Here is a 16,371-nt window from a genome sequence, read left to right as displayed (position 1 = left end):
GAACTCACTACCCTGAGATTAAGACCTGAGCTGAGATCAAGAGTCAGATGCTTAACTGATTGAGTCAACCAGGTGCCCCAAGGGACAAAACATTTTTGAAGAAATTATTTAAATACCAAATTTGATGAAAATTATCTGCAGAGATTCAAAAAGTTCAAGTAACTTCAAATAGGATAAACAAAAAGAAGAATACACTTAGGCAATTCATAGACACACTATTGAGAGAGAAAAACACCTTATCACACATGGGTAACAATAATATGATTAATGGCTGATTTCTCATCAGAAACAACGGAAGCCAGAAAATGGTAGAATGATATATCCAAAGTGCTGAAAAAAGCTATCAACTAAGAATTCTGTGTCCAACAAAACTATCCTTTAAAAATGAAGATGAAGGTTTTTCTTCTGGTTCTGGAAGAGTAGAGTAAACATACATTTCCCTGTTCCTCCCACTGAATACAATTTAAACTCTGGATAGTACATACAAAAGAAATATAAGAAAGGTGAAAAGAAGGAAGAGTAGCTGCAGACCGTGGGGCCTTAAGAATTAAATGATGGTGAGTTACATGGATTTTCTTTTTGACCCATATATCCCAGACTTGGAGCTAAAGAAGCTACCAGCCCACAAATGCCAACAGATATAGACAGAGTCCCAAGAAAAGCCTGTTCTCTTCAGCTAACGGAGCAAACAGGAAAGGGGTAGTCTAGCCATACAGAAAACTTTTCGTCAGTAATCACTCTGCTTCATCCAAACACCACAGAAAAAACTGTGTCCTCGTCCAAGCCTGCAAAGGCCAAGTGGGGAGCCTAGATTTACACCCTCCTGAGGCTGTGTTTGAGGTGCCATAATATCCCTGCCAGGGTGGTATCAGAGAAGGTAAAGTAGGGAGCCAGGCCTTTCATCATTGCCAAGCAGTAATGACAGCACCCTCACTGGGATGTCGTGGAGACGGTGTGGGGAGCCAGAGCTCTCACCTCCATGCAGCAGCAAGTAACAAGAGTCCCCTCGGACGTGTCAGTGGAAGCCGAGTGGGGAACCTGGATTTCTGCTTTCACCTGGTGGTAAGAAGATGTCAGCCTCCCTTCCCCTGCCTGTGAGGGTCACAGAAAGCCAGCTGAAACAGGATGGTTAAATGAGATCCAGAGTCTTGTAACATAATAAAAATGTATTCAGGTGTCAATTGAATAATCACTTATCATACCAAGAACCAGGAAGTTACCAAACAAAATGAAAGGACCAATGGGTGCTAACACTGAGATGACAGAGATGTCAGAATTATCCACCCAGGATTTTAATGCAGCCATGATAAAGATTCTCCAGCGAGTAATTATGAACATGTTTGAAACAAATGAAAAAAAAAATGGAAAGTTTCAGAAAAGAAGCAGAAGATATAAATGAGAACCAAATGAAAATTTTAGAACGGAAAAACAGAATAACCAATATAAAAGTTTTGCGAGTGGGCTCAAAACCAGAATGGAAGGGACAGAGCAACAACAATAAATTAGTGAACTGGAAACTAGAACAAAAGAAATGATCCCATCTTAACAATAGAGGAAAAAATAGCAAATAAATGAATGAATGAATGGAGCCGCAGGGACGCATGTGACCATAACAAAAGATCTAACATTTGTGTTCTGGGAGACCTGGAGGAGGAGAGAAAGAGGGTGGGGCTGAAGGGATACTCAAAGGAGTAATGGCTGACCACCTCCCAGATTTGGAGAAAGACTTAAACCTATAGCTTCAAGAGGTTAAGTGACCCCCAAGCAAGACTGTCCCTTTGAAATCCATACCAAGACATCATAAGTAAACTTCTGAAAATAAAAGACAAAAATCTTAAAAGAGGGCAGAGAAAAGAACACCTTAGGTATAGAGAAAAAACCAATATGAATGACAGTGGATTTCTCATCAGAAACCCTAAGAAAGGCCAGAGGAAATGGCATAATATTTTTTAAGTGTTATCTCTCAATTTTTAATAATTTTGTTTGATGATATAGCTGAAATTATAACATTGTCTCATGTGTATCTAAATGTATTTAGAGGAAGTATTTCCTACAATTACATTATAAACAGGGGAGCCTAAAGGGATGGAAAAGAAAATAAGTTTTCTGTACTTCACTGGAACTGGTAAAGTAACACCAGTAGACTCCAATGTTATATCATCACAGTATATATATATATGTTTATATATTCTATATATTTTATATATGTAATATAGATATAAACTGTGATCTATATATAAAACTGTGATCTATATATAAAACCGAAATATATATAAAACTGTGGTAATATACATGTATATGTATATACATACATATATATAAATGTACACTCCAAACTATAAATAAATAAAAATGAATTTCTTAACAAAAATATTTGGGTAATCTACAGGAAGTCAGTAAAAAGCAAATAGAAACAAAATCATAGAAAACAGACAGAAAACAACAAAAAAATGGCAGACTTAAGTCCCAACATATCAGTAATTTCTTTAAAAGCACATGCTCAAAGTATATCAATTAAAAGACAGATTGGCCATGTGTATTAAAAATAAAACCTAACTATATACTGTCTACAAAAAACTTATTTCAAATATAATGGTGTAAGTGGTGGATTGAAAACAAAATGATGGGAAAAGAGATATTATACAAACATTAATCAAAAGAAAGCAGGCATGGCTATATTAATATCATATAAAGTAGACTTCAAAGCAAAGCAATTTGCCAGACTCAGGGAAGGACATTCTGTAATGATAAAATGGTTAATCCAGCAAAAGGACATGTTAATACTAAATATGCATGCACCAATGAATACGGCTGAGTCATATGAAGCAAAAACTAATTTAACAAATAATTCAAAGGAGAAATAGACCAATCCACAGTCGTAGTTGGAAACTTTCACACCCCTTTATCAACAGGTGACAGTACAGTTACATAGACAATCAGCAAGGATACAAGAGAACTCAGTGATACCACCAATGAACAGGACCTAATTGACAACAGCAGAATATCCCTTCAAGAACTCATGGAACATATCCCAAAGAAGACCACATCCTGTGCCATCAAATAAACCTCAGTACATTTTGAAAAGTTGTAGTTGTATATAGAGTATGTTCTTCAACCACAGTGGAGTCAAACTAGAAATCAATAACAGAAATAAAATAGGAAAATCTCCCGAACACTTGGAAACTAACAACACACTTCTAAATAATCCCTGGGTCACAGGGCAAGCCCCAGGGTCAATCAAACAGTGCATCAAACTGAATGAGACTGAAAACGTGGATGAGTGTGTTACCAGTGAGGAGTGGCCCACGTGGTGGCCTCCTGTGCCCCAGGGCCAGACGCTCCTTTCAGGTAACCAGCTCCCCACTGGGACACAATGTATAAGAAAAGCAGAGTAAATGCTTGATTCCATGTTATCTTCTAAGCAAAAATGATAGTGCAGTGTACTCCGACAGAAGTGCCTTGTATTTTCTTTAATGTACCGCATTCTTTTTTAATAGCTGCATAGTATTTCACACTGTGGAGTGTATCAAACAACATGTTTAACAGTAGTGCTTTTTGACTCCTAATTGATGAAAATTTGTCAGATTCTCTGCCCCTTCTGTTGCTTTCCTTGTCACTGTGTTGGGTCTGCAAAGGAGGGAAAAGGTGGTGTCTCTCTTGACTACACAAAATGTCATTGTTAATGCTCCTATGACATATATCCTAGCAGCTTTGAGCAGGCTGGCCACCATCCTTCCTGCAGGCTTATTTCTCATTCAACAAGCCAGTCTTACTGATGAGGGTTCTGTTTTTCATTGTTGGCGACTTTTACGCCTTCCCAGGAATTTTCAGTGAGGGTATATTTCCCTGCACTAACACTCAGAGCATTGCTTCCTCATCTCTTTTCCTGAGAACTTTAGCTGCATCTTGGCCTTTTGAGATTATTGGTGCAGACATTTAGAACCTTGCATGTGTTCGTTTGTTTTTGCAGTTCCTTGCAATCATCCAAGCATTAGAGATGTTAATATTTTGGTATCTGGGGGTAGAGCAGCTATGGGTAGTATTCCCTTTGGAGATAACATTCATGTTGGTCCTTGTCTGTTTCTGGGTGGAGTCCCTGTGTTCAGTGTGGTTTTTTACTTAGATTCTTTTTTTTTTTTTAAGATTTTTAATTTTTTTTTCTTTGAGAGAGAGATCACGAGCAATGGGGAAGGGTAGAGGGAGAAGCAGACTCCCTGCTGAGCAGGGAGCCCGACGCGGGACTGGATATCAGGACCCGAGCTGAAGGCAGACGCTAAACCAACTGAGCCACCCAGGTGCCCTGCACTTAGGTTCTTAATATAGGTGGTAGAGGTGGTGAAACACTGCGGCTTCTGTTCTTGTGAGGAGTAATAGGCAGAAAGATGAGACATTCAGACACTAGCGTTGGTAGCTTCCTAAGTGGTTTAACCTGTGCTCGCGGAAATGAGGACATTTCCCCTTGTATGGGTATCCTCGGGCTGCCGCAACAAATCACCGCAAACTTGGTGGTTGAAACAACAGACATTTATTCTCACAAGTCTGGAGTCTAGAAGGCTGAAGTCAAGGTTCTGGCAGGGCTGTCCTCCCACTGGTGTCTCTAGGGGAGAGCCTTCCTTGCTTTTTCCTTGCTTCTGGCGGGTGCTGGGAATCGTCAGTGTATAGCTGCGTCACGCCAATCTCTGCCTCCATCTTCACATGGCCTCCTCTGGGTGCCTCTCTGTGTCCTCTCCTCCTGTCACAAGGACACCGGTCATTGCATTTAGGGCTCATCATAATACTGTACGACCTCATCTTAACAAATTACGAAAATTGCACATCTGCAAAGTCCCTGTTTCTAAGTAAGTTCACATTCTGAGGCTCTAAGTGAATGTCAGTTTCGGGGGGACACTATTCAAACTGCTACACCCTCCTAGTAATTTTTCTGTGTTTTAGGTTTGGTTTGGTTTGGTTTGGTTGGTTGGTTTTGCAAAGCGGTAAGCATTTCAAACAGTTATACCTGGTCCTACATCGTGTTGTTTTCTGGCAAAAATAGTTTTATTTGTACGAATCATCTGAGCGGTCACCTAAACTGAGGACGATATTAATTGCTGTGGTTGTGTCAGTACAGGGCGACTCTCATTAGTGCCTGTGTCCCTTTGATGAGTGTCGTTTTTATTGACTGCAGGCGTAGTTCCTCAGAGACGGTGAAGAAAGGGAACGATTTTGTTCTCAGTCGTTCTTATTGGCAGATCAGCTTCTTGTCCTCAGGTGCAGCCTGACAAAAGGATTTACTCTTGCATGATTCCAGATACTTCTGGAATCGGAAGTATTTTGTCAGAATTTAAGTCAGAATTTAAGCTGTCATTAGGTGCATTGTAACAGCACTCGGAGAGCCACCTGAAGGAAGCAGCGCACGGCGAAAGCCAGCAAGACATTCCGTGTGGGAGACAGTGGCCGTTATGTGGGGTAGCTCCACAGATAGCAATGTGTTCCTTTCAGCCTCAGACTTCTCTGGAATAATAAACACACCCACCAGGTTCTGAGGCAATGTCTGTCAGGTTCCAGACACTCCTGGCAAGGAGGCTGCGCGGGCAGTCATTATTTTCGCAGTTCGTTTTTCTCATTTGTAGTTTGCCCATTTCTAACCGCTAAAAGTTTATTAGCGTCACATGAAGCATTTAGGGCCATGGAAATACTGGGGCCCTGCCATGGAATAAGAATGCCAGTGGCGTGCTCTGTGACCCTTTCTAAGTACCTGGAAGTGCTTAGAAAACATGAACTTCTGCCCACATAGTTGACATTTGCAGGTCAGTATGTTAGCCAGGCTTGGAGAAAACATGGTTCTTTTAACTTCTGCCACTTGTGTCCGAGCCCTTGACTCTAGGTAATTGACAAGAAAAGGAAAACTAAGATAGGCGGCATTGTTCGACCTTGTCTCGTTTTCACTAGACAAAAAGCAGGCAGCTGCATGATTAATTGACTTTTTGCCTAACAAAGGAAAAGCAAAGAAAAAAAAAATCCTCGTAAGCCCCTAAACTTTGCATATGTGGTTCTTGTTTGTAGGAGGTTATTGGTACTTCTCAGATGTTCTTTGCATGACTCATCTGATGTTGAGGCCCTTATGCTGGCAACTAAAGTTTTAGGATGTTCATTTCCAGTGCACTTTTATCCAAAGCCCTCCCTAGGACAAACAGTCTTACCTCTTGGCTGACTGTTTCAGGCTTCGGTTTTCATTACGATAGTAGTCACAGTTGCTTCTTGCCCCCTTGTAGGCATTGCCCAATTTCCCACATTCCTGGACTCTAAACAGGGAGCATAATGGACTGGAGCCAGGGTGCCTGGGTGTGAATCCTTATTCTGCCACCTGCTTATCTTACCTCAGAAGTTGGTATGGACAGGGGCGCCTGGCTGGCTCAGTGGGTGGAGCATGTGACTCTTGATCTTGGGGTTGGGAGTTCAGGCCCCATGCTGGATATAGAGATTACTTTAAAATAAAGTCTAAAAAAAAAAAAAAAAGAAGAAGAAGTTCTGGAGATTACATGGATTAAGATTTGCATCATGCTTGGTTCATAGCAGCACTGTATAAATTGTTTTGAAAAAGATAAACTGTGTTCTGTATCTTGATTGTGGTAGTAGTTACATGCCTATACATTTGTCAAAACTCATCAGACATGTGCATTTAAAAAGGATTAAAAAGGTTAAAGTTTACTGTATGTAAATTATACCTCAATAAATCTGACCTATTTTTTTTTAAAAGATAAGAAGCGAAGTCCTTCAGTCAGCAAAGGGTTTATTAGGTGTTGCACAGTAGGATTACAAAAACATAATTCAAAAGGCTAGCTAGTCCATTTAAACAAGCCGGATTTTATGCAGGATAAATTTGCATATCAGCATGAGAAGGTGATATAAGAGATGCTGCCAAGCAGCTTATTAGTCATCTAGGTGAGAAATGCTATTACAGGGGTTTAAAAGGGGGATTGCTTGCTGTAGTCACAAAGATTTCACCAAAGTGGGAACCTGAGCTGGACCTTAGAGGGTGGATAGGATTTGGAGAGGTGGGCATTTGGAAGGGTGCATGGGTGCAGATTCAGGGCCCAGGGGCAGGAAAGCATGCGGAGAGTTGAGGCAGCCATGAAAGAGCTGGTTGTGCTAAAATGAACTCTCTGCCAGTCTATGAGGAACATCTGTGCTTTCTGGACTAACGAGTTCTCTTCATCCACAGAAAGGTCCCCCTTCTGGAAAAGACCGGGTGAAGAAAGGTGGATCCTACATGTGCCATAAGGTAAGTCGTCATTAAACTGCATTGGTGTACTAACAACAGATTAGTAGATCCACTGTAAACAGTAGCCCTAAAATGTCCCATCCACTTCTGCTAGTACATACCTATCTTCATCAAAGTAAAAAAAAAAAAAAAAGAATACTCATTTCAGATTTGGTTACAGGCATGGGGAAAAGAAGCAGAGGTTGTGAATGATCTATTGTTAACCAATTTCCATCTGTTGAATCTTGACCCTTTGAGAGACCTTTATTGTCCCATGAACGAGGGTGGGCTGTATACTATTTCCAGCATGTCTCTCTGGAAGTACACCCTTCATTTATTTGAGATTTCTCTAAATTTCGGGATCCTCTGTTGAGATTAAGGTGAGAGTCGGAAATGGAGGCTGGGTTGTGGTGTACTGGAATGGAAACACCACAAATGTTCTATGTGTAATGTATGTACTTTGTGAAATAAGCATCAATCTCAGAGAGTGTTTCTGCTCTTTGGGCTATGATTTCAGTGTCAGAACTGGTTGTTCTTGGGTAATCAGTGTGAGTTGGTGTTTCATGAGTAAAATTTTTGAGGAGTTTGGAAATTGAATACCACCTCTCCCTTTTTTCTTTAAATCATGTATTTTTAGTATCTCCAACACTTCAGCTTCTTCCTATCCCTATGCAAAGATGGCATTTTGCAGATGGTTATTACAAGAAGTTTTCCATGGTAATTCAGTTAGTCCAGGCAGTTAGAAACTTAAAACAACCTATAAGGGCTTCAAATTAAGTGACTAATTTGGCAGTGGGTGTGTTATCAAATTTTACCTTAAAACAGTGGTTCTCAAACTTCATTGCACATTAGAATCATCTGGGATCTGTCAAAAAAAGAAAAAAAAGACTGATGCCTGTTCCCCCACTCAGCTCATTTTGATTTCTCTGGAGTGTGGTCTGGGCGTCAGGATTTTAAAGGTCTCGGGGATGAAAACATACTGCAAAGTTTGGAAACGACTGGTCTAAAGAAAATCTCTGTAGATTATGTGTATGTGTGTCTTCTGTATTTCTTAAAATTTTTAATCCAGTTATTTAAGTGGCCGTTCATATTTGACCTTACTTTATGCTTTACACCTGCATTTATGACAAGATGTAGGCAAATTTATCTTTACAATTCTAATTTTAATTTGAAATTAAAAGCATTGCCCTAGGTCATCCTGGTACTTTTAAATGTTCGCATACATATCAGTCTTTAGTCCCCGATGTTTTCTTTCATTCAAGCTGTTACTACAAGTGTATTTGAATTCTTTTGTTGGGGAAACAGACTTCTGTGAAAAACAGGTGGATTTCTCTTTGCAGAATAGTATCTCACAACTGTAATTACCACCAGTTGTGTTAATGACATATGACACTTTTAAAGATTGAGAATCCATTTACTCTGTAAGATTTGAGGACCAGAAGATTTTCCCTCAAGATAATAGAGAAAATGATGCTTGTAAAAAACATTTTAAGCATGAGCACTGAAAGTATTCTATTGCTGTGCATATGAACGTGTTTACTTTAACATTTCATATTTTTTGCTTATTTTAAACCTGTATTTTCATAAGGTTCCCAGCTTATTCTTTTAAAATATCTTTTAACCTAATATATGTTTTTAATACATTTACACGGATAATTGGTTTATCTTGTGTTCTACAACCTTCGTAAACTCAGCTATACTAGTAATGTTTTTGTAGATTCTTTTGGTTTTTCTGCATTGGTGGTTATATCATCTGTGAATATAGAAAATTCTTCTTCTTTTAAAATATTTTTCATTACTTTCTCTTGCTCTATTGCATTGGTTAGACCCTCCAATATAGTATTGAATATGAATGGTAAGAACATACATTCTTACCTCATTTTTGATCATAAGGGGTTAAACATTCAACTTTTCAGAATTAGGTATGTTAGCTGTAGTGTTTTTGGAGATGTTCTTTATAAGTCCAAGGAAGTTTCCTTATATTCCTAGCTTTTTGAGAGTTTTTATCAGAAGTGGATGTAAATTTTGCTGGATGCCTTTTCTGCAGCTATTGAGATGTTTGTATGGTTTTTCTTTTTCAGTCTGTCAATATGGTAAATTACTCTCATAGATTTTCAATTTTCAAATATTAAACCATCTTTGCCTTCCTAGATTGTGCTTGCTTAGTTATGATGTATTATATTTTTTATGTTTTGGATTCAATTTGTTAAAATATTGAGCATTTTTGCAAATACATTCATGATGGGTATTGGTCTGTTGTTTTCTTTTCTTGTCTGGTTTTGGGATCATTGTATTGCTGGGTTTATACATTGAATTGGGAAATATTTCCTCATCTTGAGTTTTCTGGAACAGTTCATGTAGAATTAGCAGTATTTCTTCCTTAAATGCTTGATAGAATTCCCCCAAGGAAACCATTTAGGAGTTGTAACCATAAGTTTAATTTAGTTAACAGCAGCAGGGTTATACAGATTATCTCTTTCTTCTTGATTAAGCTCTGGGAGTTTGTGTCTTTTAAGGAATTTGTCCATTTCAACTGAGTTGTTGAATTTATTGGCATAATCTCTGTCTTTTCATTGGCTGTTTGTACCATTTATATTTAATGTGGCTATTGATATTGCTGAATTTAAATTTGCCTTCTTGATATTTGTGGTCTTTTTTTGTCTCATCTGTTCTTTGTTTCCTTTTCTCTGACTTCTTTAGTTAAGCATATTTTATCACTCCATTTTCTGTCCTTTGGCTTATTAGCTAAAACTCTTTGTTTTAAAAATTTAGGGGTTCGTATTACACATCCTTAGCTTATATTACACATCTTTAGCTTTTCTTACTCTACTTGAAAGATAAGTTTTAATTTAGTCTTGCTCAGAGTGATGAAGAGAGTATTCCGGAAGAGAGAATAGTGAGTAATAAAACAGAGTGGGATCCATAGGACTTTACAGAAAAAAAAAAAACAAAAACACTAGCTCTAGGATCTTGGTCAAGTTAATTGTAGATGATGTAGGTATTTAACATCAGGCTGGTATTTCAGTGATCAGGAAAACAATACAGTGTTGGCTGTGAATTACTTTCAGAGCACTTATCCTTTTCACTAGATTAAGAGTGGCAGCTATAATTAAATTATTGAGTTGTGGACTCTGAAATTAGATCTGGGTTGGAGTTCTATAACTGCTCCTTGCCAGTCTGTTACCTTTCTTACTTAACCTTTTTAAGCCTCAATTTTTACATTTCACATTTGTAAACTGCACACCATAATTGGACCTACTGTAAGATTCTTAGGAGGAATGAGTGGACCAAAGTATATAAGCATAAAGTATATACTATTAGTACTATTATCGCTAACCATTGCATTTATTATAATTAGATTGTTTTCCCCCCTTCCCATTTGAATAAGGAGTCAACTAGTGAACTAACTTGAGAGGCAGAATCCTTGAAATGATTCTTATGGCATACTTGAAAATCAGTAAAACAAAGGAAATCAATATAAAGAAAAAAATGTAAATCATTAAAAAAAAAATCACCTTGCTTAGAAGGTGACTTATTTTTGATCATGGACCAGGCTAGCTTACATGACTAATATAATCTCTGATGATTGATTATTCATAGCTTGAAAGTGCATCTAAAGTACAGCTTCAATAATGAGAAGAGAGCACAGAAAGAAAAACTGTGAGACAACATGGCATTGGGCTAAGAGTCCAGACTCTTAAATGGGATTGAAAAGGCTGTAATTGTGGATCCACTGCTTATAGAAGGTGACCCTAGGCACACTGTTCGCATCTCTGTGCCTTAGTTTTTTCTATGTATACAATGCAGATGCTAATACCTACCTCAGATGATTATTGGGAGGATTAAGTGAATTAATACATGTGAATTTCTTAGAACATTTCATACAGTAAGTACTCAAGAAATACTAACTGTTGTTCTTGAATTTTGTTGGACTAATCCCTGTGGGGTCTTTAACCTAACCCATAACATGGAGGAAATCCTCACCCCCCCCTTCCATTTTACACTAAGATTATTAGTAATCAAGGAGTTGATCTAGTGTCAATGGCAGGAGCAATGGATGTGAAATTGAGAGACCAGGGTTCTGCTGTATGATTTTATGTAGTGATTTTTTTTCATAATGAGCTACACTTTCCTTAAAACTTCCTTTATCCCTGAAAGTCTTCTTCTCATAAAATTATCTTAAATGGATTGTTCCTGAGTCCAAGATCACACTCTTAGTGTAGATATTGAGATCAGTTTCACACAATAATTATCCATTTTGATGAAAAGAGGCTAACGTGGGTCCTTCCCACTACCTCTGTTCTTAATTAGTAAAATGACCCATATTTCAGCCACGCAAAGACCTAACATCATTAATAACCATTTTTGGTGCTAAAAGTAGAGCTGGAAAAAAAGAAAAAGCAATGAGGACATTTAAAGTCAGGCCATTTTCCTCTTTAATTATGTGTTCTATTAGTTGCCCATTATTGGAATTGAAAATGAACTACTTATTAATAAATGTTTGCTGAGTGAATGAGTTCATTTGAAATGGAATGATGATGTGAATTCACTCTCCTGTAGTGGTCCTGACCTCCCACCCTTTAATTTAACGGTGAGACTTGCTTTTTAAGGTTTAGTTCTATACAGTCAGTTAGGTTAATGGAAGGTTTTAGGGACTGCTGTGGATCTCATAAAGGACTAGCTGTTTTTGTTGTCACTGATTTTAAGCTTTTACTCTTCTACCAAAAAAAAAAAAAATTCATTGCATAAAAATTAGAAAATAAATAATAAACATAAAAATGACAATAAAAACCATTCATCATGCTTCCTAAGTAAGCTGTCAGTAGTATTTTACCCACATTTATTAGTGCACTTTTATTTCTTTCCCCCCGCAAAATGGAATAATTTTCTGTGTGCCAAGGCCTTCAAATATGGCTACGGCAAAAATCTCTTATGTGTTATGGATCTCTTTCATACTGTCTTATGTCACAGCCTCACAATCCTTCTGAATACAGTGCTCTAGTCGGGCACCATTTGTCGGAGTTGTTACAGCCTGAATTTTGTGGCATATGAGCAGCATCTTATTTTAAAATAGTTTTTTATATAATTTGAGAGATAAGTTGCATATAGAAATATGCCATCCAACAAAGACCTCAGTCCTATGCCTTAGTTACCAGAGATATTCTTCATCTTTCCCGTTTATATAGCAACTAACTTCCGCACGTATGTAGCAAATGTATAGTTGGCCCTTGAACAATGCAGTGGTTAGGGGCACCGACCTCCCACGCAATCAGAAATCCACGTAAAACTTTTAACTCCCCCAAAACTTTCTGACAACCTCCTGATGATGGTAAGCCTTATCGGTAATGGCTGATTAACACATATTTTGTATGTTATATGTATTATATATTGTATTCTTAAAGTAAGCTAGAGAAAAGAAGATGTTAAGAAAATTATAAGAAGAGGAAATACATCTAGAGTGCTGTACTATATTTATTTTTTAAAAATGCATGTAAATGGACCTGGTGCAGTTCAGACCCATGTTCCAGGGTCAACTGTAAATCTGCGTTGGGATACTGGCAGTATTATCTTTCCAACAGAAGCTATTTAATACCTGTGGAGAGGCTGGCTAATGCTTTTGTTTTAGTGAGGAAGCAGATTAACCCCAAAAAGTCAGGTAAGACAGTCAACGTTAGTTTCTATAATTAAGAGTGTTGTGTTCATTATAAAGTAACAGTTACAATAACTTCCACGTGTCCAGTGCTTTACTTTTTTTTATGTAAAGATAAGATGAAGCATTTTAACATTATTACATTAATAGCCCATTTCACCAACAATGAACAGATTCAGAAAGGCTTTACCTAAGGTTAAATAGCTAAGGAGTCTTGGATTTTGCTCTTTCTGGTGAGTAAATTAGCACAATGGTTGTCACGATTCCCATTTGTATCAAGCCCAAATTCTTTTTGCTGAGAAGACTGCCTATAATGTAACTCCGTCCTTTTTATCTACCCATGTTTCCTGCTTTTTATTATTTATTGTCTTTATACAGTGATTGTTTTTGCCTGGAATTCTTGTTCTCCAAATCTTTGGGCAACTCACCTGGCACCACCTCAGAGAGGCCTTCCCAGGCCGCCTTGTCTAAAGTAGCCTCCTACTTACTCCCACTCCTCTCTCCCTATTTTCCTTTCTTCCGAGTGGACCACTACCAGAAACAATCTTGAATTTATCGGTTTATTTATTGTCTGACTAATCCGTGTTGAATGTAAGCTTCCTGCTGACAGGTGCATTGTCTGTCTTGTTCTGCCTTTTATCCCTCATGCCCAGAATAGCATCTAGCATGTTGTAAAATCTTGAATATTTAATGAATAAATAAACTATGCTCTGACATGATCAGACTATGGCCTTGCTATCCCCTTAACTTGCCTGAATTTTTCCATTTTCATGCCTCCAATGTCATGTTTTTCTCTCCTTAATATACCTTCTTTCCTCTTTTCTAAATTCTATAAATGAGTTCTACTCCAGTGGCAGCCCTTGGGTCCCATGGCATCAGCTGCACCTAGAAGCTTGTTAGAAATGCGAATTCTTGGACTCCACACCAGATTGATTCTGGGTCAGAATGTTTGGGTGTGTGGCCTAGGAGTAGGTACTTCAGCTCCTCAGGCTGTTCTTGTGCGTATTTTCAAGTCGGAAAACCACTGCCATAATCACGTAAATCCAGCTACGGCCAAGTTTTGCCTTCTAGAAGTCTTTCCAAAGTCTTTCCTGAAGACTTTGACATTCTACAAGGGACCATTCCTTTACCTGAATTAATAAAAACCTCAGAATCTTTTAACCCTAGCATGTTTTGTAGCTGTTTGATGTGTTGTCTTTGTTCCCTCAGCCAGCCTTTGATCTCCAGGAGGGCAGGACCATGCCCACAGTCAGGCTTCCTCTGTGGGTGTGCACAGCAGGCAATCAGGAAATGCTTGTTTGTTTTCTGTCATGTGTGGTACATTTTTGGAACAAGAACGTCCATGTCTAGAAACTTGCCTGCCCCTGAACTCGATTCTTGCTCCAATGTGAAATTCACCACACACACTTGGTAGCATGGGGCCCTGGATTATCCACTGGAGTTTGATTCTAGAAATACCAAAGCACTGTTGCTTCACAGCAGCTGGGTGAGTGGGGCCTATGTGGGATGAGGCTTCTTTTTCTTTCTTTCCCTTTCTTTCTTTCTTTCTTTCTTTCTTTCTTTCTTTCTTTCTCTTTCTTTTTTTTTAGATTTATTTATTTGAGAGAGAGAATGAGAGAAAGAGAGAGAGAAAGAGAGCACTCGAGCACGAGTGCATGAGTGGGGGGAGGGGCAGAGGGAGAGAATCTCAAGCAGACTCCCTGCTGAGCTGGAGGCTGACGTGGGGCTGGATCTCACTACCCATGAGATCGTGACCTGCCCTGAAACCAAGAGTTGGACGCCTAACCGACTGAGCCACCCCGGCGACCCTGGGATGCGGCCGCTGCTTCATCCGCCCGCATGGGAACCTCTAGTCATTTTAGAGCTTCCACTGCATGGCAGGCCCGGGTAGTATAGCAGATGCCATCACTTTTCTCATTATTTCAGGCCCATTTTTTTATTCATCTTCCTTCTGCCTGCCTGAATATTGATAATATGTTATATTCCTCAATGGCCACTGGGAAAATGAGAAAATTAGTTGCTATTGTTGTACTATCTGTAGAAGACAAACCACTCTGTCTTTCTTTTTACGGTGGATGTACTGCAGACAATTTCTGTGGCAGCTTTAGAGATACTTTTTATGAAGATTAGAAACACTCAACTTGTGTGAGAGAAAGGAGACTAAGAATTAAGAAAAAATAAAAACAACCTCTTTCATGCAGACCTGTTTTTCCCTCCACAAATTATCTCTCCTTCATGAGTCCCAAAGTTATTCTACACGATTCTTTGTGCAGTTTCTTTAACCACCTGGCAGAGACTTTAGTTTCACTGGGTCAGCTCCGCATTAATGCTCATGCTACACGGGATAAGTACTTTATTTTCATTCTCTGTTATTTTGGATGAAAGTATAATCTTAGGATATAAGAGTTCCATGCATGGTTGTTTTCGGAATATGGAAAGATTTGATGTAAATTCAGTAATCTGTGGTCATTCACTGCATACCTACTAGATGGCCAGTGATAAGCGTTAGGTCTTCTTACGTGTGCAAGGAGGCGTGTACCTGCAGGCCGGGTGTATTGGGGGTGGGGAAGAAGCATGAGATGCGCGGTCTTTCCATCTAGGAGTATAGAATTTTGCTACAGAGGCACCGTCGTCAGAGCCGGGTTCAAATTCTACTTCCCTCAACAAGTGTGTCATCTTGGATAACCCATTTAATTTCTCAGGGCTGTTCTGATTCAATGAAATGACGCCTGCAGTGCCTCACATCCCTGGCATGCGCTAGGTGCTCCGTGTCTGTGTGTGTTTGTGTAACTGTATGTACATGGTCTTGGCACCTAGAAGATAACACAGAAACAAAACATCCCCCCCTCAGTATTGTATAGCTTTATAGCTAATCCAAAAGCAATGTGTTTCTTCTTCTTTTTTTTTTTTAAAGATTTCATTTATTTGAGAGAGAAAGAGAGAGAGCAAGAAGAGGGGGAGGGGCAGTGGGAAACGGAGAAATAGACTCCGTACTGAGCCAGGAGCCTGGCATGGGGCTCGATCTCAGGACCCTGAGATCATGACCTGAGCTGAAATCAGATGCTTAATCGACTGAGCCACCCAGGTGCCCCCAAAAGCAATGTATTTCAAAAAATGTTTTTCACAGTCTTTCCTACTCTTTATGTTCCTAAACTTGCTATTTAATTTTTGCCAATCTGTTGAATAATAAATAATATGTAAATGTTCATAATTAATATTTTCTCAGTTGCCATTTAGCTTTATTATTCAGTTTAATGTCATGTCCTCTAAATGTAAAAATAACTTTTCAAATTTTGAAAGTAATTTATACTTATCATAGGAAATTTGAAACTCCATTGCTCAAATATGACTACTGTTTGCACTGTGGTGCATTTTGAATCTGCAGTCGTTTTTTCTTTGACATATGTAATTATATAGCTTGAGATCATACCCCACACGCAGTTTTGTACTCTGACTTTTCATTTAACAGTGTATCATGAGA

General features: G+C 38.7%; 1 protein-coding gene across 3 annotated transcripts in view; it reads left to right on the top strand.

Annotated features, from left to right (window-relative positions):
• Positions 1–16,371, top strand: part of SUMF1 (sulfatase modifying factor 1) — an 89,550-nt gene that overhangs the window by 71,673 nt on the left and 1,506 nt on the right. For all 3 annotated transcript variants that reach the window (XM_026501262.4, XM_048211650.2, XM_026501263.4), the window contains one exon: positions 7,202–7,261. In XM_026501262.4, coding sequence (XP_026357047.1) covers positions 7,202–7,261 — 60 coding nt within the window. The remainder of the gene's footprint in view (positions 1–7,201; positions 7,262–16,371) is intronic.

This window comes from Ursus arctos, unplaced genomic scaffold (assembly GCF_023065955.2).
Source record: "Ursus arctos isolate Adak ecotype North America unplaced genomic scaffold, UrsArc2.0 scaffold_14, whole genome shotgun sequence".
NCBI lineage: Eukaryota > Metazoa > Chordata > Mammalia > Carnivora > Ursidae > Ursus > Ursus arctos.
This window is presented reverse-complemented; position numbering and strand designations above follow the sequence as displayed.